Source organism: Dendropsophus ebraccatus, chromosome 9 (genome assembly GCF_027789765.1).
Source record: "Dendropsophus ebraccatus isolate aDenEbr1 chromosome 9, aDenEbr1.pat, whole genome shotgun sequence".
Classification (NCBI taxonomy): Eukaryota; Metazoa; Chordata; class Amphibia; order Anura; family Hylidae; genus Dendropsophus; species Dendropsophus ebraccatus.
Window position 1 is genome coordinate 16,350,114 of NC_091462.1, and position 24,671 is coordinate 16,374,784.

A 24,671-nucleotide genomic window follows, 5' to 3' on the forward strand; every position below is an offset into this window, starting at 1 on the left:
GAGCTGGGGAGTAAACCATGCTACTGGGCACTGTGCTGGGGAGTGAACCATGCTACTGGGCACTGAGCCGGGGAGTGAACCATGGTACTGTGCACTGAGCCGGGGAGTGAACCATGCTGCTGTGCACTAAGCCGGGGAGTGAACCATGGTACTGTACACTGAGCCGGGGAGTGAACCATGGTACTGTGCACTGAGCCGGGGAGTGAACCATGCTGCTGTGCACTGAGCCGGGGAGTGAACCATGGTACTGTGCACTGAGCTGGGGAGTAAACCATGCTACTGGGCACTGTGCTGGGGAGTGAACCATGCTACTGGGCACTGAGCCGGGGAGTGAACCATGGTACTGTGCACTAAGCTGGGGAGTAAACCATGCTGCTGTGCACTGAGCCGGGGAGTAAACCATGCTGCTGTGCATTGAGCTGGGGAGTGAACCATGCTACTGTGCACTGAGCTGGGGAGTGAACCATGCTACTGTGCACTGAGCTGGGGAGTGAACCATGCTGCTGTGCACTGAGCTGGGGAGTGAACCATGCTACTGTGCACTGAGCTGGGGAGTGAACCATGCTGCTGTGCACTGAGCTGGGGAGTGAACCATGCTACTGTGCACTGAGTCGGGGAGTGAACCATGCTACTGTGCACTGAGCCGGGGAGTGAACCATGCTACTGTGCACTGAGCCGGGGAGTGAACCATGCTACTGGGTGTAAGTCAAGATGTGCTGCAGACAAACAGCTCAATTCATGTAGTAGAATCCTATTACAAACAAGCTTACAATACGGGTGAGTATTAAAGAGGGTTAAGGCTATATTCACACTACGTAAAAGTACGGCCGTTGTTGCCATCGGCAACAACGGCCGTACTTTCTACGGGTGAACAATACCTATTGTTCTATGGGATCCCGGCCGGAGCGTACACAGATGGTATGCGCTCCGGCCGGGATCCTGCACGGGGCCGCAAATAACTGACATGTGAATGAATTGCGGCCGTAGGAAAACCTGTCAGTTCACACAGTGAAGTGAGCGGCTATAGGAGGTTCTGTTGCGGGCGCGCGCTGATGCGCCCGCATCAGAACCCTGTGGCCAAAAGATCATCCAGCCGGTATTTAAGTACCGGCGGGGATAATCTGTGGAGAGACCGGCCGTTCCGTGACCAGGCCTAAATGTTTCTTAAATGGAGTGCTCCTTTAACTTTTTCATATTGATGGACCTTTCATTTTTCAGCCGTTTGTAACTTTGCAACAGAATAATAAAAATGTAAGAAGCTTTTCTGATTTGCCTTCAGTTCCACTGCTTGATAAATTAAAATTGCCTTGGTTACATTCAATGGCAGAAGAGAAGGAAATTAAAACAAAGCATATTAGAAAGTTGTGGAAGCTTTACTTATATAATGTGTGCAGAGTTTTCAATATGAAATAGTCAGAAGCATAATAAAGTTCCTGGGCGCAAATCCAAAATCTGCACCAGGGCCCCCACCTACCATGTGTCAGCTATGATGCTGGGGTCCTCTTATGTGGTAGAGAGGCCCTTAGGCATCCTCAGGCGCCAGAGCTCTGGGGGGACTGCTGCCTGTACACCCCCAGTAGCTATTCCCCTAAGGGCAAGTGTAGAGTCAGAGTTAATCTCGGACTGATTTAGGATTAGTACCTGATCTACATATTGTACATAATTAGAAAAGTAAACATCTTGTCTTTCTTAATCAGTAGAATACACCGATATTCCGTCTGCATAGCGAACATGTGCCATTCAGCAATATGTTAGTCTGGAGTTAAAATTTCATATGATTTTTAGATTTATATTACGACTAGATTTTTATTGCTTGATATAAATTCAAAATTTTAAGACTTGGGCTGCACCTAGAAAACCACAATCTCGGGAAGACTTTTTACGACTGGCACTTATCATGCATATATAAATACCTGGGAAGAAGTTTATGGGTTATTAGTTTGCTAAAGAATATTGTATCAAAGCAAATGTATGTTTTTTTATTTACAGTGAGATACTGTATCATATGGTCATTATGGTCACCAAAAAACACCAGCTATAATACTATAATACAATGAACAAGTAAAAATCATATAACTTCGCCCCCCATGTACAACAGTATAACTACGATAATTCTATGGAGTAAGAGGTGGACGGCACCACCCAAGCAACCTCCAACACCTGGAGCTAGGACCAAAGACAGGCAGCTAAAACCGCCAGAACAGTTTACGGTGGTGCTCCGCCGAGCAGAAAACGTAATGTGAGTAAAGAGAGAAAATAGAAGCGGGCACTCACCAATATGATGCGTCTTCTGGCTGGTTTATTTAGAGCAGTGCCAGGGCCGTCTTAACAGCATTATGGGCACCTGGGCAGAGGTGCGAATTACCCCCCCCCCCCCCCCTAGCGGCCGCCGCCCCTCTTATCTGGTAAGGTACAGTGGTACCTTGGTTTAAGAGTAACTTGGTTTAAGAGATCGCAGTTTTTCAAAACTGTGACTTGGTTTAAGAGCATTGTTTTGGTTTAAGAGCTCCCTGTATTGGGTGGGAGGGCGGGTGGAGGAGGGACATGGTCTGAATAGCGGGGTCTACAGCTCTGTACTCTGACCCAGGAAGTCTCCCTCACCTGACAAATCATAGCAGATCCACTTCAGGCTGGGGCCTATATCAGGGGACAGGACTGTGGGGGTAATCTTTCCATAGCTGTAACCCCTCTCTCCCCGTACAGGAGCGCTGCATGTATGTGCCCACATCTGTCCTGCTCATTCCTTCATGCTCCCTGCAGTCTCTATCAGCCCTTGTGTTTCCCATCCGCTCCATTACTGTACAGTAACTTATAATATCACAATATGTTTGTTTTATCTGTTTTACATGTTATTCAGAATAATAAATCATTATTTTTTGGGTGTGGAACCAATTGTCTGCATTTCTATAATTTCTTATGGGAAAATTTGCTTTGGTTTAAGAGTGATTTGGATTACAAGCATGGTGCTGGAACGAATTATGCTCGTAATCCAAGGCACCACTGTATATTGCCTATAATAGTGATTGTCATATATGTTGCACACATACAGTATATCACTATTACAGGCAATATACCTTACCACCTATTTATCTACCATATAGATACAGGTATAAGGGTGGAGCAGTAGGTAGGTGGTTATATAGCCTATAATAGTGATATATGTGTACAAATATATATATGGGGGGTACAGGTATATGTGGGGTATACAGGTGGTGGGTAAAAGCCTAATTAATATATATTGGTGCCCCTCTCTATATATGAGACATGTTGCTGTCCCTCTGCATATACGCCATGTTGTCTCCCTGTATACTGTATAATACAGGGAGTCTGTGTATACTGTATTATACAGTATACAGGGAAACAACACGGCTTATATATAGAGAAGGGCAAAACAACATGTCTCATATATACAGAGGGGCAACAACATGACTATTATATATGAGAACCCTGTTGTTTCCCTGTATGTATACTGTATAATACAATATACAGGGAAACAACATGGCTTATATATAGAGAAGGGCAAAACAACATGGTTCTCATATATAATAGTCATGTTGTTGCCCCTCTGTATATATGAGACATGTTGTTTTGCCCTTCTCTATATATAAGCCATGTTGTTTCCCTGTATATTGTATTATACAGTATACATACAGGGAGACAACAATGGAGTGATAGGTGAAGGATAAGTATATAATACACTGCTGTATACACTGAATGGAGATATATATACACACTCAGGAGGAGGATAAGTATATAATACACTGCTGTATACACTGAATGGAGATATATATATACACTCAGGAGGAGGATAAGTATATAATACACTGCTGTATACACTGAATGGAGATATATATACACACTCAGGAGGAGGATAAGTATATAATACACTGCTGTATACACTGAATGGAGATATATACACACTCAGGAGGAGGATAAGTATATAATACACTGCTGTATACACTGAATGGAGATATATATACACACTCAGGAGGAGGATAAGTATATAATACACTGCTGTATACACTGAATGGAGATATATATACACACTCAGAGGAGTTACACCCCCGATCCCTCCCCCTCCCTGTTTACCAGTTCACCCATGGCCCTTTCTGCATCCTTGCAGAGAGCCCTCCCATGATTAACACCTTCCCTGCCAGCTAGCCTCCCCCCTCTGGTATCAGCACATACTCACTCAGGCTTTGTGCTTCAGGCCTCCAGCTTCTCCTTCCTCTCAGGGCTCTGCTGGTGACGTCACTCTCCTGCTCCGCACGGGAATGTAGGGGGTGAGAGAGACCTCTAGTGACCGGAAGCAGAATGCAGCTTCCGGCCACAAGAGCGAGCTGTGCACAGCCCCTATCTACCAGCGCTGATCAGGAGCACTCCCAGTTAAAGGGCCAGGTAATATGACACAGGGCAGGGGCCCCCTAGGACGCATGGGCCCCCGGGCAGCCGCCTACCATGCCCAATGGTTAAGACGGCCCTGAGCAGTGCTTCTCAAACTGTAAGGCGCCCCCTAGTTGTTGGTGAGGTCCAGCTGATGAGCCAGTATTCAAGAAAATTAACAATGATCTGCACAGTCCTTTTGCCGTTTGCAAAAATCTCCACTTTATCAACATTATTAATTTATTTTGTACTTGATTTATTAGTATCTAGTATGGGAGATGGGTGAAAGGTAGTCCTAGCATTATTTTCCACTTTAAAATGGACTTTCACCACAGATGTTATGAAATAACCTCTAGATAAACCAGTCAGAAGACACATCATATTGGTGAGTGCCCGCTTCTATTTTCTCACTTTGCTCACATAACTACTATAATACTGCCCCCTATGTACAAGAATATAACTGTTATAATGCTGCTCCTATATACAAGAATATAACTACTATAATACTACCTCCTATATACAAGAATATAACTACTATAATACTGCTCCTATATACAGGAATATAACTACTATAATACTGCCTCCTATATACAAGAATATAACTACTATAACTACTATCCTATATACAGGAATATAACTACTATAATACTGCTCCTATTTACAGGAATATAACTACTATAATACTACCCCCTATATACAAGAATATAACTACTATAACTACTATCCTATATACAGGAATATAACTACTATAATACTGCTTCTATATACAAGAATATAAATACTATAATACTGCTCACTATATACAGGAATATAACTACTATAATACTGCCCCTATATACAGGAATATAACTTCTATAATACTGCTCCTATATACAGGAATATAACTACTATAATACTGCTCCTATATACAGGAATATACCTACTATAATACTGCTCCTATATACAGGAATATAACTACTATAATACTGCCCCCTACATACAGGAATATAACTGCTATAATACTGCTCCTATATACAGGAATATAACTACTATAATGAATTAAAGTAAATATAGGTTTCGGCACTGTCTGATTAGCAGTCACAATAACCACGCTGATCTGTATCGGAGGTGCTCGGGTAGAAAAGAGGCAATGCGATATAATTAAGGAAGAAATAAATAAATCCAAGCACTTACCAGGCGGGTCGATCTTCGGTGGGTTTATTCAAACATAACAGGGAGGGAGCGGTGACATAGGTGCGGGAGCTTTAGGCAGACAACGGTTTCGCGCCTCAGCGCTTTGTAAAGTCTTACCACAAGAATATAACTACTATAATATTGCTCCCTATATACTAGAATATAACTACTATAATATTGCCAACTATATACAAGAATACAACTTAATTAAACTGACATTAAAGTAGAACTTTGGTAAAATGTATGTATCTGGTGCAGGCAGGGGTTGCGGGGAACATAATAAGAATCTATACTTACCTTTCTACTTTGCCGTCACCACCTCTGTAGTTCTGTAGTTCCCGCTTCTGCCCACGTCACGTCCCGGCTGAGAAATGCCTGCTCAGCCAGTCAGTGACGGGCACAGCACACAGCAGCAGTCATGGGCTGGTTAAGCAGGTACTTTCCACCAGAACGTGATGATGCAGGAAGCAGGGGGAAACAGGAGGCCGGTGGCTGTCAGAGAGCTGGTGATGGCTATCTGTACAGGTAAGTATAGATTCTTTATTATGTTCCCTCCATCTCCTGCCTGCACTGGATTTTTAGATTTGGCTGGAATTCCCCTTTAAATTCCTCTAAATCCTTTTGTGTTTTCTTTCTGTGCTGTTTTCTGAGCAACAAATAGTAAGTTATGCAAATCTGCCGGGTGAGAAGTAATGAGTTTACGTCCCCATTACCCTTTATAAAGTTCACTTCTTCAGCTTTGCATTAAATGCTTAAAAACAAAACTCTGGTAACATGGAAATTCTTATGATGTTTCGGATCAGATTTCCCTCAGAACAGATCTTTCTAAAGGGCAGAAATGTATAAAAATGTATCAGACATTAAAATCTCAGGTAAATCTCCCGTTGACGTTATAGATTTTGCTCGGGGTTTGCAGTAAATCCTCGCCATTGCCTGGTAACATCACATTCACTCCACTGTCTAAAACCGTACTGACAGGTTTGTTGTCTCCCTATGATATTGCTACGTTGGTGCATTTGCCTGTGGAGGCAAAATTAGAATGTAAGCTCCACCGGAGCAGGATCCTATTCCCGGCACAAAGCCGCGTATCGGTAATTTATGAATAAAACATGAAAAACGACTGCAAACTGCATCTAAGGGATTGTTATACTGTGCCGATGACTATAGTAGGTCTGCTACTTCTGCGGGTACAGAATATATCTATCTGCACGTTGTGTCTATAATCAGTATTCACCCCCTTAGGTCTCATGCAGGGCTGTAGCATTGTGGCCATAGAATTACATGAGCCCATACTGTGCTTCTTTCTGCCTCTAATTCAATAGGTGGCATGCTGATGTAAACTTGACCCCCCTTGGTGACATGGTGTCACAGTAACATTGTGCCAGGTCCAACTCTTACAGTTTTTTATTGTGGGAAAACAAGGAAACTGATAAGTGAATTGCAGTAATGTGATTGAAGGGTAAAATACTGCTATATCCAAGGAAACGTAGAATTGCTATATCCGAGGATACATAGAATACATAGAACAGCTGCTAACCAGTGGCGTAGCTAACATAGAGGCAGGGTAGGCAGTTGCTATGGGGCCTGTGCAGGAGGGGGGCCCGGGGGAGAAGGCAAAAAGGTGTGTTCTTCTGCTTAACCCTTATGTACTGCCGTGTGTAAGTGACCCAGTGTTTACTTACATGCTGCAACACAAAAAAAGGGTTAACAAGCAGAAGCAGAAGACAAAGATCTCTGCTTCACTGCACTGATAACCTCGGACCTGTGTTCTCCAGCTGCAATTAAGTAGGAAAGGAAAATGTGCACCAGCAGTAAAGCAGAATATATATATATATATATATATATATATATATATATATTTATTTATATTATATATATTTATATATATATATTTATATTATTTATATATATATATATATATATATTTATATATATTTATATTTTATATATATATATATATATATATATATATATATATATATACACACACACACACGCACACGCAGTGCTTTGTTTTGTGAGTAGGGGGGGGGGGGGGCTTAAACTTTTTTGCTATTGGGCCTCCTAAATCCTAGCTGCTCCCTGCTTCTAATTGTATTGGCGGTGAACTATGTTTTCATAGTGCGGTACACAATTGGTGTAGTGCCATGCAAAGTATGTAGAGGAGCATGGATGTATGCCTGAGCCATTGGTGTGATGGTCTATGACTGTATCCATGTTTCCCTGACAGCCTTATCACAGCATACAACTTCTTCAATTGTGGGAGTCAAATGCCGAACATTCTGATTTGGAGAATTTTGCCAAGTCCGGCAAGTCCATTTAACACTACTTATTGATGTAAACCTCTGCTCATTTTGGACCAAGTCAATTAGGCGGTCCTACTCAGTGACTATTAGCTATTTGTGTATGAGTTTGCATATAGTGAACAGTCAATCATTGAGTAGGACCACCCACTTGACTACCAAAAATCATCAGAGATCTATAAGTACATGACAAATTATCCCACAGATTTTCTGGAAAAAAAAAAAACTACACACTATATCATTATACACTATAATGATATAAACTATACTCAACCTGCTCAGCTCCTCCTGCCTTATAACATGTTACATACATTTTTAAGTTGACAGGTACACTTATTATTTGAGTCTAAAATAACGGACGTTTTTCGAAGCCTGGCATCCCCTTATTAATTGCCCTTTAGATGTGGCTTAATTGAAAAATCCATTGAATTAAATAGTAAAAACGGAGAAAGAACGGTGACAAAAGAAGAACTGTGTGTGAACAACTAATAAAAAAAGTCCGCTATGTTAAATTGCTGCAAAAACAGGTGTTTTTTTAAAATAGCGAAATTGGACGTTTTTTCTCCATTTTTGACGTTGTGTGAACATAGTCATACTCACCCACCCCTATTCTCTGCAGTTGCCATTTTAGTGCTACCAGTGCCCACTTTTTTCTTTTAATTTTAAATGGGAAGTCATGTGTTCCTCCATTGCACGTCTCGTTGTCCTCAGAAGTGACAATGTTATCAATATGGCATTAACACCGTTCAGCGCTGTGCATTTTCTATGTAATTGAATTCTTTATTTGGAGTACAGTATATTCGGATGAGCACAAGTATTATGAGTGTGAACGGAGAAGCAATATATTTCTGTTTAATTGAGATTAGCTGAGCATGGAATTAACTCTCTCGTTGCATTTACACATTGTTCCACGTCCCACTAACTTTGTGTCTTCTTAGCGCGTAACAAATAGCTGGTTTATAGTTAAAAAAAAAAAAAAAAAAAAAAAAAAAAAAAAAGGTGCAAAAATCTCCAGAACCAAAGGGGACAGGCATTTGTTCTTTAGTGGTTCTTCATCATATCATATGGTTATGATATCACCTAGAAGAGGAACCTTAACTGCAGTTTTCCTAGACTGCATGGACATTTACCCTCTTGGAGGAATTATTTAAGATCCTAAATTTTTAAGAAAAAAAATCTATTTTTAACTGATTTATTGGCAACATTAAAATAGAACAGACATGTACTTATCATGCAAATGTCACTTTATAAAATACCACATAAAGGGTAAGGCTATTACTTAGGCTAGGGTCACACATAATATAATAAAAGTTAACCTCCTCCTGCCGCTGGGCAGTAAATTAACATTGCTGCAGCCTATGCCTGTTGCTGCAACGGCATTAATTTACGCCGCAGGATGACACAGGCGCAGAAGCTGTGCCTGTGACATCCGCGGCGGGTCCCGAATATTAGTGATAGCCAAAGACCTGTAGCAACTCTCAGCACCGCAGCATCTATAGGGCTTCTGACAGAGAATTCTCCCTCTACAGAAGGAGAATTCTCTGTCCACTGTCCATCGAGGCTCTGCGAAGTGATCGCAGAGCCCCGATGGTAGCCATGGAAACCAGAAGCCTCAGGCTTCTGGTTTCCTGGCTACGGAGGCAGGAGGAAGGAAAAGCTGGGCACGCGCCTGTGAGCTCCACCCCTTCCCCTCTCTCCCCTTCCGCTGTCACAAGATTATAACAGCAGCAGGGGACAGAGGAGAGGGGGCAGACTCAGGGACATCAGCTTATGGGATCATTATGATTCCATAAGCTGATGTCCTAAAATGACCTGGGTATTGATGCATCACTGACCCATGGTCGTGAAAGGGTTAAATTTGACTGTAATTTTGAGTGAAAATAAAATTATTTGAACAGGTGGGAAAAAAAACAGCTGGAAAGGGGCTTAAAAAATCAGCCTGCATATTCTTTTCATGATCGTAACCAGTTACAGCCGTTATTCTATACTGTGTGTGTACTGCCGGCCAATTTCCCATGAACTTTAACGGAGCGGATTATAACACTCAAAATTTTCGGCCATATTTTACCCTTATATTATGGTGGGTAAACAATGCCAAAGAGGTTTTCTCTTCTACGTCAAACATGACTTCCCCGTCCCATCTACCGCTCTACCGGAGATGGTCTAAAAGTCAAAGACAGCCAATAGTCTTGTGCAATTTGTATAACTCTTATTTCCTTTAATGGGAGGTGAATAAATGGTATAGCGCCAGTAGCTTTATTGTTTACTTGTCTCAGGTATAAGTATGGTCCATGTGTATAAAGCCAAAAGTGGAAATCAACAAGACTTTTTAGGCCGGCGCCCAGTGTGACGAAACCCTCTCCCCTTTGTGATGTGGCTCCATTAGAATCAATAGAGTCCCGTCACAGAGGGGAGGGGAGATGGTCACTTTGGCCCGCCTCCAGTGCATCATGCCCGACCTCCAGTGCTCACTAATATACAGAGGGATCGGGACGCTGTTCAGACAGGGACCACAGCATCAGCATCCCTGCACTGGCTTCGGTCTATTCATGTAAAAAAAAAAAAAAAAAAGGAGTGATGTACTAGTGGCACATCCCCTTAATTTTTTTTTTTTGTATACTCCTATACTGACCAAGGCCTTTTAAACAGCCCTAGCACGCTATAGATAGCACAAAGCTATAATCAATGCTTTAATACTCTCAATTTTTTTAAAAAATCACAAAAATACCTAAAATACCACATATAACAGTTAAAATAACTCGGTAACATCACAGCAGCTTAGCATGTAGGAGGGAACCATTCAGGGAACATGATTATATAGCAATAAAGGTCATTAGTAAACAATCCATATACCAAAGTGGTAATAGCAGACCTATTGCACTAACCCCATAAGAATAAACAGCAAATCCCCAGTGAATTTGCTAATGCACAACCCTTAGCCTGTTATCCTACTGCAAAGTGCATGTGCTGGCAAGACTCCGGCTATGCCAGAAAATAAAGGGTCATGATATTACCTAATGCCAGTCCGAATGCAGTTGCCCCCAATGCGCATATCACGTTAGCTTGGTCACTACTGAAGGTTAGTTACTTCTGAAACCCTTCTATGGTGGAATAAAGGATCATGCTTATTCACTACCTGGAGTGCTGTCTTAGACTTTATTGCTGGATTGGGCCTGGTGCAGCATGCACAGCAAGTGGTATACTATTGCATATTGTCAACCATTTTAATTTGCCTCATTATATAATATTGCTTCTTTAGGCTATGTTCACACCACGTATATTTTCGTAAAACTACGTCCGTTGTTGCCGATTGCATTGATTAACATGAAAATATATACGTTACATTGCTGTGTATACACATGGTATACACTCTGGCTGGGATCCCCAGCGGCGCCGCGAGAAACTGACATGTCAGTTTTCTGTGGCCGCTATTCAATGAATAGCGGCCGCAGAAAACCCTGTCAGTGCACACTATGGAGCGTGCGGCTCCGGACGTACACTCCATTGTGTGCAGTGGAGAGTTCTGATGCGGGCGTGCACAGATGCACTCGCATCAGAACTCAGCGGCGCTAAAGATCATCCGTCTGAGACTGGCCGTTCCGTGACCCGGACGGGTCACGGAACGGCCGGTCTCTTACGAGGTCTGAACATGGCCTTTCTTTGTACTGTGATTAATATTTGAGTTGAGCTCAGAGCTTAGATAGACAAAGTTCCTGCAAGTAGAACAGTTAGTCCATGGCAAAAATTTCTAGAACCTAAATAACGCACCTGTTTTGCAGCCACGTTCATCACTGCCGTCTCCGCAGTCATCAAACTGGTCACACTGCAGGTCGGACGCTACGCACTTTTTATTATTGCAGCTGAATTCATCCTTCTTGCAGGGTTTCACTTTCTGCCTTGTTCCTACCAACATTTTACATAAACAAAATAAATCACAATTAGCGTTACGTCCTCATTACCATGCAGGCGGCATGTCGAGCCACTGACCAAGAAGCACAAAGGTTCCTCATGCGTTGCAGATATAATTGTTTCAGCACCTAATTTATAGCGCACATAAACTTTCAATTAAGACTTCAATTAAGGTCAATTATGTTTTTTTACCGAAGGTTCCTCTCAAATTACATTAATTTAGTCCCTGAGCCACACAAGGTAAATTCCACGTACCACAGTGAGCCTCGTCGGAGTTATCTCCGCACTCATCCAGTTCATTACAAATCTGCTGCGTCCTTAGGCACACGCGGTTATTATGACACCGGAAAGGTCTTGTCGATGGGCAGGGAAATTTGACTTAGAAACAAAAATGTCATATATACAATGTCAATATTACAAAAGCTTCAAAAACAGGAAGGAAATCATCGTATAATACAGGTATTCACAATAAAGGTCCCATTAGACTTAAAGTGTCACTGTTTGGCAGAAATCAATAGTACAGGCAATTTTAGGAAACTTTGTTGGGTTTATTAGGCAAATATGCCATTATCTGCATTTAAAAAGCCTTTTTCCCAGCCCCCCCCCCCCCCCTCTTCTTTCGCATCCACTGCTCAGAATCAGGAAATCTCGACTATTTTACATCAGTCAGATCCTGTCTGTTCTATGGAGAGGAGAGGGGGGGGGGGATTAGTCAGCAGCAGAGAACAAAGGATTACACCACAGGGAGCCGCTGAAAGCCCTTATTCAGAGGTTAGAGAGGTCAGTGCTGATGTCAGAGGAGAGAGCCTGGTGATGTAGCTGTAAATTAACTCTTTGTCCTATTTTGGTCCCTCATCTCTCCTCTCTCCATAGAGAACAATGAAGACAGGGGGGAGAGCTTCAAACTGCTTTTTCATGATAAAAATGCATTTTTCGGCTAATAAACCCAATTACAAAGTTTCTTAAAATCGCCTGTACTATTGATTTTTGCAAAAAATAAAATAAATTAATGACAGTGATACTTTAACCTTAGCGGGACTTGAGATGCCAGACAATTAGATATGTAGAGGATTGAAACAAACAAAAAAAAAAACATTCACCCCCCCCCCCCCCCCCCCCCAATACAACCTGATAAAGAACTTTTTAGACTTTTTGTACAAGGTTCCTCTTATAAATAGTCTAATAATCCAAAAGTCCATATAATATTATTGGGACTGGACACTAGAAGTTGGGCTCGGCAGACATGTCGGTTTCTTAGGAAGGTAAATATCGTACCACACATTTCAGGCACTTCGTCGGAGTTATCTCCACAGTCGTCTTCTCCATCACAAAGCCACAGACGCAGCTTACATAGGGTGTTATTGCACAGGAACTCATCCGCTCGGCATATATTCTCCCCTTAAAGAGAAATAACATCTATTAATTCCAGCACTTATATGGAGTAATGAGACACGACTGCACGCTCTGATGTATATACTGGACTAGACAAGAAATGGATGAAGCACTTGTTTAATGCCAGGTTAGGTCAGAAAACTTCATGTTTGGGCTATGTTCACACAACATATAAACTGTTATTTGGCACTCAGAACAATGGCCACTGTTTTGAGTATCAAATAACAACGTTGTTTAAGTGCAAATTGCACTAAAGTCTATAGACAATGGCCGGAATTAACTGATCATTATTTTGACGGCCATAGCAAACAAAGGCCGTTGTTCAATACTATGTAAAACAATAGACATTGTTTGCATTTAATTTAATGCAAATCATTGCATTATGAAAAAAACGGCCATTGTGTTAATTGAAAACATCTGCCATTTTTTTTTAATAAAAAGTAACTTGTGTGAACATAGCCTTAGGGCCCTATTCCACGGGACGATTATCGTTCAGATTATCGTTAAATCGTTCGAATCTGAACGATAATCGTTCGGTTGAAATGCAGTTAACGATTAACGACCGAACGAGAAATCGTTGATCGTTTAATAAGACCTGGACCTATTTTTATCGTTGCTCGTTCGCAAATCGTTCGCATTGAATAAGACATCGTTCGGTCGTTCTCAATAGATACGAACGCAATAGCGAATAAATAGAGAAGAGAAACGATCGCAATTACGATCATAAGTAACGATTATCGTTCCATGGAAATGAGTGAACGTTTTCAGGTCTTTCGCAATAGCAGTCGTTTGAGATCGTTAATCGTTAACGATTATCCAAACGATAATCGTCCCGTGGAATAGGGCCCTTAGGGTAGCTTCACACGTACCGGATCTGCAGCGGATTTCACGCTGCGAGTTTGCAGCGAAATCCACTGCGGATTCTTGTAGTGTGAAGATCTATGGGGTTACATATCCACAACGGAATTTTCATTCCACTGCGGGTATGTAACCCGTCCCCTTTAACCCTCTGCAGCCCCTGGCACGGAGCATTGCTAAAATAACGGACGGTTGCCTCATCGGTGCACCATATGATAAAATTCCTGAAACAATGAAACAAGATTCTCACACTGAAGTTGACAATATTATCTGCTCTACATTTTGTCTACAACCCGCTTGCTGCTTCTGCTGCTTGGGGCTTTTAAGTGAAGTAAGATTGTAGTTTACAGTCTATAATTCCTGATCTCATACTTGTTTCCAGAGAGTCCAGTGCCCTCCTCTGTCTGCCTCATATCTCTTACTTCAAGCTATTAGAACCCTCAGAAGATCATGTTCATGCTCAAGATGCTTCTTACACTGCTTTCCCGTCTATTCGGAATTTCCAGGGCTCTTTTTACTGCTTCAGCTTATGGCAAAAATTGGAGTTTAAAAGCTTGTGCAGCCTCTGGTAGTCGCTGACTATACAAAAATGTCTGCTTCGCTAGATGTTATGTTATATTTCGACAAGAGGGTGAATTCATGTGTATTGTCATTCCCTATTAAAGGTAAGGTTACATACCCATCTCATTCTGCAATATTTTGCACCTTGACATTAGCGGTCTGTCAAAATAGCATGCTGCCGTAACAGGGGTCCCTGCTTCCCTGTGTTTGCTTAATGTCACAGTCTGGCACACCTCTAGTACTTTTCTGGATAATTTTGAGCAGTTGGCAGTTTGAGTAAGCCAGAACTGTCTAAACCAGTGATGGTGTGATACAGGGAATCAACTAACAGTAAGCCAGGGATGCATAAAGAATCCCTGGCTTACTGTTTTGTAGGTGACCTGTCAAAGGGTTTGTAAACAGTATATAAGATACAGGCATGCTGCCATAACAGGGGTCCTTGCTTCCCTGTGTTGGCTTAATGTTACAGTCTGGCACACCTCTAGTACTTTTCTGGATACTTTGGAGCAGTTGGCATTTGAATAAGCCAGAACTGTCTAAACCAGTCATGATGTGATACAGGGAATCAACTAACAGTAAGCCAGGGATGCATAAAGAATCCCTGGCGTACTGTTTTGTAGGTGACCTGTCAAAAGGGTGGCAAGTAGTATAATAGATACAGGCATGATACTGACATGTTCCCATAGCTAAGCGGTATCTGGTACCTCTTAGACACCAGGGTCTACATGTGACTGCTACCGCTGCACCTACATAGCTATAGCTAATAGAAGGGGGTCATGGGTAATAGCAACTTTAATCATCAAAAAAAAAAAAAAAAATCAGTCCCTTTTATCCCAGTGACACCTACCATATAACATCCACTCTAATGTGAAGTAGCTGACATTTGAACAACGGCCATCCCAGACTATAAGAACAGCCATTACTGTTAAAATAACTATATTTCTGATAACAACCTGAGACTATTAAATGTCAAGGCAGACAAAGCCATTCAGATGCATCATGGGATTTTTACAGATACCCCGATGGCTATATTTACAATAAATGGGGGTTGTGCCGTATAATGAAATACCGCGGGGTTATTTATATTCTTGTCCAATTGACAGTGAATGGATTTAGAAATATTACTTATTACTTGTCCTATGTGTTTTTGTTTATTGAAGTAAAACCTCTTGAGTTTTTTTTTTCTTTTTTTTTAATATTAGATCAATGTTCTCTTTTTGTCGCGTGAAACCATACGCCGCGGTGCTTAGAGTCTTCAGTTATTCTTTCACAAGGACTCGCGAGCCATTGAGTATATATTGGGTAACCGTCAACAAGTGTTATTTTATTGCAGCTGGCAAAGACATATAAAGGTGAAGCTTTTTACTTCTTTTTCTATTATATGCGGTTTTCTTTGCTTTGTTATAGCGTATGAAATGGAAATGGGAAAACCGGCAAAAAGGACAAATAGAACAATAGGGAATCTTATTATGCAAAATAATACTACACAGGATAAACTCATTGGTCCACATTTACTTGTATATCTTAAAGGGAATGTGTCATCAGAAAATAACTTATTACATAAATAATGTTTATATGTGAAACATATCTTTTAAGAATATTAGGGGATTTTTTAATTTTTTTAATTTTCCATTTTCTATCTATATTATAAAATAAATACTGACATCTTGTAATTTTCATTCTCCCTATAGCAGTTGCAGGGACTGCCTCTATGGTACATGTACTCTTGTATTTATTTTCTCTCATTTATTAACATTTATATTTCTCTTATCTTCGAGATAAGGAACAGCTAGAAGCCTTGAGCCCTGGAACTATACTCTATCTATATATTTAGCAATGTTCTGTAGGCATTTCTCTATATAACAGCAGATTTCACAGTGACTTGTCCTGAGTCTTATCGAGCCGTCCTCATCAAAAAGCCATAAAGACATAAATCCGCTAAATAACACCAAGGGAAAACAATGTTTTACGAAGGAAAAGTCCCGTCGTTTTAAGCAAATGAAGATAGGTCGCAATGGTCCATGCCATGCTCCCACAGCATCGCATTTATCAGCCTGATGGGGCACATGGGTGTTATGGGTTTATTAGAGCAGACAGAGCAAATGAGATACACAAGAACGCATTTCATTCCAGAAAGGGGAATAAGACTTTCTAACCTCTCTCACAGTTATCTTCATCACTGCCATCTACGCAGTCATGGACCCCGTCACAGAGCCACCTGACTGGGATACAATAGGCCTTATTCCGACACCGAAATTGGTTTTCTTTACATTCAGTCACACAGTCAACCTGAAGAAGAAAATGAGAAAAAAAGTTATTAAGACCAATATATTTGTAATCTAAAATGACAAGAAACACTATGGGGAACATTTTCCAAGGGCTTTGCGCCTATTTTTAGGTGAATAATTGAATTTTTCGCCCATTTTTGGTCTAAGTTCTATGAACTAGTATTCGATAGACAAATATTTTTTAAACGCAACTTTTTTTTTTTTTTTAAGTCTGCCTGCTTTAATTATTCACCCAGAAATTCTCATAATCCGGGAATTTGTCACTGGTGAATGCCTAACTCTGGTCAGTACCAGATGAATTTGTTTGCCCAATTTTTTGTAAATATTTTGCGAATATTCTGTGAATATTTCATTTACAAATTTATGAAAAGTTTGTTAAATTGGTCCTATGCGGCTCGGTAAAAAAACAAAATGAATGTTCTGTAGAAAAATTCAGACAGACAGAAAATAGGATCAATAAAATTTAATGGCCCCATTCATATATCTGTAGTGCCACAAAAAAAAAAAAAAAAAAAGGACAGGGCCTAGTGCGGACTGAAATACCTCACCGACATACCAATAGAACCCTACGGGATCCGTATTTTTGCGGATGCAATTTACAAAAATACAGATCCGAAATCCACAAATAGTGATTATTATTTACCTTATTTTTGCAGATCAGCAAAAAATATGGATGAAAATTGCTAATGAAAAATGGTGGATTCAAATTTGCGGAGTGAAAAATATACTGAGTGTGAATAGACGCTAAATGTCCCCTTATGACCCTTTCTGCCATTAGAATGTAGACACTCTTAACATTTACCATGGCAAATTTCGTAAGGTGGTATAAGATGGACATTGCCTTGTGTAGCGTGAAAAGCCTTGTCAAGGGGGAGTTTATGTTGAGTCACAAAGGATGAGCGAACTCACTGAATGTTTGGCTTTATTCCATCCTGAATGCTCGGTATTTGACTGCAAGTGGCTGGAGAAGATGGATACAGCCCTAGGGCTGCTAGGAAAACATGGATACAGCCTATGGCCTATGGCTGTATCCATCTTTTCCCCGACTCCCTTGGCCTGCATCCAACTTCTCCAGATACTGGTAGTCAAATGTCGAGCGTTCGGTAAGTTTGTTCATTACTGCTCAAAAACTTTTCACCTAGATTTGCTATTCGAATATTGTAGCTCTATTGAGACCTTCTGTGATGGCTATAGTGGATTTATCACCAGAATATACTGTCCTTTAGGACAGTAGAAGTAACTGTACTCATGAGAAGCATTAAGGCCATATTACACAATATCAGGCACAATATCGAGGAGGAATCGGGCACCAACCTGTCAGGTCAGCACTCTCTTTCTCCCTTTTCCCCTGCTCGATGTCAGTGCTATTACATGAACAGATAGCGATTGGGAGGAGCTGGGGGGGGGGGAGCTGCCCGGATGATCCTTAGGTCACCCAGGCTACCTAGTTGACTCAACTATAGAGATAAGCGAACCTCGAGCAATCCATCCGAACCCGATCTTTCAACATTTGATTAGCGGTGGCTGCTAAAGTTGGATAAAGCTCTAAGGTTTACTGGAAAACATGGATACAGCCAATGACTATATCCATGTTTTCCACATAGCCTTAGGGCTTTATCCAACTTCAGCAGCCACCGCTAATCAAATGCCGAACGATCGGGTTTGGATGGACTCGAGCATGCTCCAGGTTTGCTCATCTCTACTCACATTGTATCCATGTTTTCCAGGACTCCCTAGGGTTGCATCCATATTTTCCAGCAACTGGTAATCAAATGCCTAGAGTTCTGTAAGTTCTAACATCAACTCTAAAGGGGCACATTTCCAAAATAAATCCTTCTTACCTCATCGGAGCCATCAGCGCAGTCATATTCCCCATTACACCGGAGGTACGCCGAGATGCAGCCGCCACTGTCACAGACGTACTCGCTGGAGGAACAGGTTGGTGAGGCTGCAGGAATTATATATAGTTTAGCAATATGAATTGTGTTTGGTAACTTCACCAAAAAATAAATGAACATTGAACATTAAAATAGTAACTGCACAAACGTACTGGAAAATGGTCATATCATAGGTCATATCATGGCTAGAGAGGAATAAATGGATTCATATACAACTTGGCAACACAGAGGGCCATGGGCCCAAACAAGCCAGTATATCCCCGAATAACCGATAAAACATAACTTTTATTAAATCATGAATTATAAATAGAAATATTGACGTGAAAATGTGTGATTAAAACTACTACCATACAGTCACAACTCAGAGTGCCTATGTTCACTAACAAGTGATACACGTAATGCTCAAATTAGCTTCAGACTAAACTAAGCTAGATAGGACTGTAAAGGTAGACTTAAAATCAAAACACCGCCTCCACAACTAGTTTCACTCCACAACGGAGCGTCTTCAGGTGTAGGGCAAAATCTCTATCCTTTTTTTTCTCTTGCACTCTCATCTCACCCACTCACAGCACATATTACATATGCTGTAGGAAGTTGTCACATGGGGAGAGGAAGTATAGTCACACCTTTAGTGAGTCTAGAGGAAGCCAGAACAGTCCTGCAGCAGTCAAGTTTGACCCTGGCTTATGCCAGATCCCCTGTTAGAGGACAAGTCCAGTGTAGTCTGAGGTGTGGTACAGAACAGACATATATGGGAACAGCAACATTTCTATGCACTATGCAGTGCTAAGTACTCTCAGAGAGGACAAGTAAGGGATCATCCCAGCCCATGCCGTAAACAAGTCTAAAGGTGCAGGACAGTATCGTGTAGAAAGAGGAACTGATCTGGATAGAACAAAGTTGCTAGAAGCCTACGTACTCTATCTCGCAGCGCGGGTGTAATCAGAAAACTCTGACCACTCTGCTCAACCCAGGTAACAAGGTCTGGGGCTTGTGTCACCCTCTAGGACGGGTCACCCGACACAGAAGGGGCAATAGGTGGTGCAAAGACCAAAAAGCCAAAACACGGGCACAATTATTCTATCTACTCTCAAATATTCTACTTATTCTACTTTTAAAGTTCCGGCAGAGCACAGTACTACATTGGATTGGGACTCTTTCGACATCCTCCCATCTACTTCTCTGAACCTCTTCTACCTCTCAGCACGCAACTCAGCCAGCACGACTGCACTACTCTATAAGCTCTTAGCACAGATCCTGTCACTAAAGTGTAAAGTGTATTGTCAAGACAGAAGCCCGCTGTATATTACTGTATCAAATATTTCTAAAAGTAAAGAAGAAGCTATTTATTTAACTGGATTCAGTATTTATTCTCTAAGCACCTACACAGCCATTGCATTTTCCTTGGTTCACCTCCCCTTTCTGTGGGTGGCACTACCGATAGTCCGGGTGGCTCACCGTCGGATTACTGTGATAAGCGCCCAAGGGACCCCCAAACAGCCCAGCAGGTTACTGACCATAGGGGAAAGGTTATAGCCTGCCTCACTAAAATAAAAGCAGGTGTGCCATCATACCTGTGTGCCCAACCGGCACTGGCGTCACTACAACATAACACCTGGCTGTACATGTGTGCTGGGCCTACAGTACATAAAAACTCAAAGTTCTTATTGTGTAGAATAATATGGCAATTAAAACTATGTAAAAAATAAAATAACAGATTTTTTACGTAAACTAAAGAGCTAAAGGGTAAGCTAAAGAGCCCTTACACGGTAAGAGAGAAGAAGAACAATATACACACAATAATGGATCCTAGCCGCTAATGAGCTATTTAGTTAAACTGATTTAAAAAAAGAAAGAAAGAAAAAAAAAGGAAAGGAAAAAAAATAAATAAAAAGGATGTGAAATTCACTCAGCTACAAAAAAAAACATTATCACTAATGGCATTTTATTTACATATGAAACAGACATGCCGCCACTTAGCATTGGACTCAGCCTTGAACAATAACTTTTATATCTAGTTTGTTTTGAAAGTTGAAAAGTATTTCCACCGATTTATTCAAAAATTCTTACATTAATAAATCTCAAAGTGCATTATTAAAATGTGTGTCTATATATATATATATATATATATACTGTATACACTGTATGCAGTGAAACCTTGGATTACAAGTTACCTGGTCTGAGAGCATTTGATTTGCAAGACAAGCTAATAAGTTTAAAAAATTGTAACTTTTTTGGTTTTGGTAAAGGTTTGGTAATATAACCTCCCTGTGTCCTCCATCCCGATACTGTACTGGGTAGAAAGCCCTCTCATATTAACCCACTACTACCTTATCAACTGTGTCAGTAATTGGACGTCTTCTGGCTCTCCTCCGGTGCCCGTCCACATCACCGCTGATTCCCTCTGTCTCCTAAGTTAACCCCTTCACCGCTAACTGCTCTAGACAGCTGACAATAGTACCAGCAGTCACCAGCAGGGTGAAATCCAAGGCTAAAGTGTTATTAATTTTTATTATTATTATTATTATTATTATTATTATTATTATTATTATTATTATTTCACTTATGTGTTTTACTGTGTTATAGCGTCTGCTTCGTCTTGGCCTTGACCAGTACAATACAAATGAATGAAGATGAAGGGTTTGCATTAGTAGCTCACACAGTGCATGTACAGTATGTTTACCCTGGGGCATTACAATAAATACAAATAGCCTTTTGTACTAATACAAGCAGGTACAGAAGGTGAAGAATGTAACTAAGGTTAAACGCTGAGCAAATCTGGGAAGTGTTTATTTACTACCATTTTGCCAAAGTGCAAATTTCCTATTTTATTCTTGTGTCAGAAAACAGAGGATAAAGGGAAAGTATCACTCAGATTATCCTTTGCTGATCAGAGGCAGAAAATGAAACTTTGTTTTTTCTTTTTTTTTTCCAATCCGTTCATATTGTTATATTTTTATGTATTTGTTTATTTTGTACATTAATATATGTGTTTCCATCTTGTCTTAGCTATTTTCCCAGCAGTTAGTGATATGCTTTACAGCAAGCCCCATGGACCATAGTCACAACACACAATAGCATCTGTCAGCTACCCTGTGTGGTGTAGTATATAGAGGAGGTGTCCTATGTGGTATAGTATATAGAGGAGGTGTCCTGTGTGGTGTAGTATAGGGGATGTGTCCTATGTGGTATAGTATATAGAGGAGGTGTCCTATGTGGTGTAGTATAGAGGATGTGCCCTGTGTGGTGTAGTATATATAGAGGAGGTGTCCTGTGTGGTGTAGTATATATAGAGGAGGTGTCCTGTGTGGTGTAGTATATAGAGGAGGTGTTCTGTGTAGTGTAGTATAGAGGAGGTGTCCTGTGTGGTGTAGTATAGAGAGGAGGTGTTCTGTGTGGTGTAATATAGACGAGGTGTCCTGTGTGGTGTAGTATAGAGGACGTGTACTGTGTGGTGTAGTATAGAGAGGGGGATGTGTCCTGTATGGTGTACTATAGAGGAGGTGTCCTGTGCGGTGTAGTATATAAAGGAGGTGTCCTGTGTGGTGTACTATAGAGGATGGGTCCTGTGTGGTGTACTATAGAGGATGGGTCCTGTGTGGTGTAGTATAGAGGATGTGTCCTGTGTGGTGTGGTATATAGAGGAGGTGCCCTGTGTGGTGTCACCACCGGGGAGATAACAGTTGCAAGAATGGGCTAACTTTCTGATGGTCTTCTGGAGGAATGTTGACCCAATGGGCAGTAACACCAAGAATCCCAATGAGTCCCCAACATTTTTCTTCACAACTGTGCAGTGATGGGACAGCTGATGGGACTTTTTTTTCTGGGACAGTGATGGGACCTTTTTTGGACTGTTTTTTTATTATTTTATATTTTATGTAAATGTTTTTGTACTGAGATTTTGACTTAATAAAGTAGATTAGCTTGAACACTGAAGTTGCTTTCATGTGTCTTGGTTGATACTCACAAACAGCTGTCACATTACATTTTTGATTAGGCAGCACCCAGGTATATCTGAGGAGACTAACTTTAGGTCTCACCCTAACAAAAGTGACGGCACACATCTTGATATTCACAGAAAACCAGGATACAAGGGATTATAGGAGTAATATTCCCTTGTATCCTGGTCTATTCTGTGATTTTATTTGTTATTGTTATTTTAACCAGATTCGTTACGAACTTTCTCAAAGTTTGGTTCGGTGATGAACCGAACTTTTTGCAAAGTTTATAATGAATCTGGTTCGTTACGGTTCGGTTCGCTCATCCCTAGTGTAGTATATAGGATATGTCCTGTGTGGTGTAGTATAGAGGAGCAGTGCTCTTTAGTATACACTCACTGGCCACTTTATTAGGTACACCATGCTAGTAACGGGTTGGACTCCCTTTTGCCTTCAGAACTGCCTCAATTCTTCGTGGCATAGATACAACAAGGTGCTGGAAGCTTCCTCAGAGATTTTGGTCCATATTGACATGATGGCATCACACAGTTGCCGCAGATTTGTCGGCTGCACATCCATGATGCGAATCTCCTGTTCCACCACATCCCAAAGATGCTCTATTGGATTGAGATCCGGTGACTGTGGAGGCCATTGGAGTACAGTGACCTCATTGTCATGTTCAAGAAACCAGTCTGAGATGATTCTAGCTTTATGACATGGCGCATTATCCTGCTGAAAGTAGCCATCAGATGTTGGGTACATTGTGGTCATAAAGGGAAGGACATGGTCAGCAACAATACTCAGGTAGGCTGTGGCGTTACAACGATGCTCAATTGGTACCAAGGGGCCCAAAGAGTGCCAAGAAAATATTCCCCACACCATGACACCACCAGCCTGAACCGTTGATACAAGGCAGGATGGATCCATGCTTTCATGTTGTTGACGCCAAATTCTGACCCTACCATCCGAATGTCGCAGCAGAAATCGAGACTCATCAGACCAGGCAACGTTTTTCCAATCTTCTACTGTCCAATTTCGATGAGCTTGTGCAAATTGTAGCCTCAGTTTCCTGTTCTTAGCTGAAAGGAGTGGCACCCGGTGTGCTCTTCTGCTGCTGTAGCCCATCTGCCTCAAAGTTGGACGTACTGTGCGTTCAGAGATGCTCTTCTGCCTACCTTGGTTGTAACGGTTGGCTATTTGAGTCACTGTTGCCTTTCTATCAGCTCGAACCAGTCTGCCCATTCTCCTCTGACCTCTGGCATCAACAAGGCATTTCCGCCCACAGAACTGCTGCTCACTGGATGTTTTTTCTTTTTCGGACCATTCTCTGTAAACCCTAGAGATGGTTGTGCGTGAAAATCCCAGTAGATCAGCAGTTTCTGAAATACTCAGACCAGCCCTTCTGGCACCAACAACCATGCCACGTTCAAAGGCACTCAAATCACCTTTCTTCCCCATACTGATGCTCGGTTGGAACTGCAGGAGATTGTCTTGACCATGTCTACATGCCTAAATGCACTGAGTTGCCGCCATGTGATTGGCTGATTAGAAATTAAGTGGTAACGTGCAGTTGGACAGGTGTACCTAATAAAGTGGCCGGTGAGTGTAGAGTTTACCCATAGTTTGTGAGCAGCTTTTGTGCTTATCATCAGTGACAGTACTTATAATGTGTGTTCTGTTTCAGATACAACGCACATACTTTCACACATTGCTATTTTGAAATTTTTTGCTACATTTTTCACACATGTCCCTGAATTATCTATGACAATGGCGGCCATAGTCCTGTTATAGGAGCACATACAGTCTTAGAGCCTATGACAACAATCCCTCAGCAATTACAGCCCTGGGATGGGTCTAATGATACTCAATAAGCAGAACTGTAGCTGTAAGAAGAGATGATGGAGGAAAGTGCTCGACACAAGTTCTGCATACCTCCGAGACTCTTAATAGCCTCTCCATAGCGCTGTT

General features: G+C 41.4%; 1 protein-coding gene across 1 annotated transcript in view; it reads right to left on the reverse strand.

Moving 5' to 3' along the window:
- The window catches only part of LRP1B (LDL receptor related protein 1B), a 631,601-nt gene that overhangs the window by 72,364 nt on the left and 534,566 nt on the right, over positions 1–24,671 (reverse strand). The window contains exons 68-72 of the mRNA XM_069982660.1: positions 18,709–18,815; positions 16,736–16,868; positions 13,044–13,166; positions 12,024–12,146; positions 11,628–11,762 (exon numbers count right to left, since the gene is read on the reverse strand). Of these exons, the coding sequence (XP_069838761.1) occupies positions 11,628–11,762; positions 12,024–12,146; positions 13,044–13,166; positions 16,736–16,868; positions 18,709–18,815 (621 nt within the window). The remainder of the gene's footprint in view (positions 1–11,627; positions 11,763–12,023; positions 12,147–13,043; positions 13,167–16,735; positions 16,869–18,708; positions 18,816–24,671) is intronic.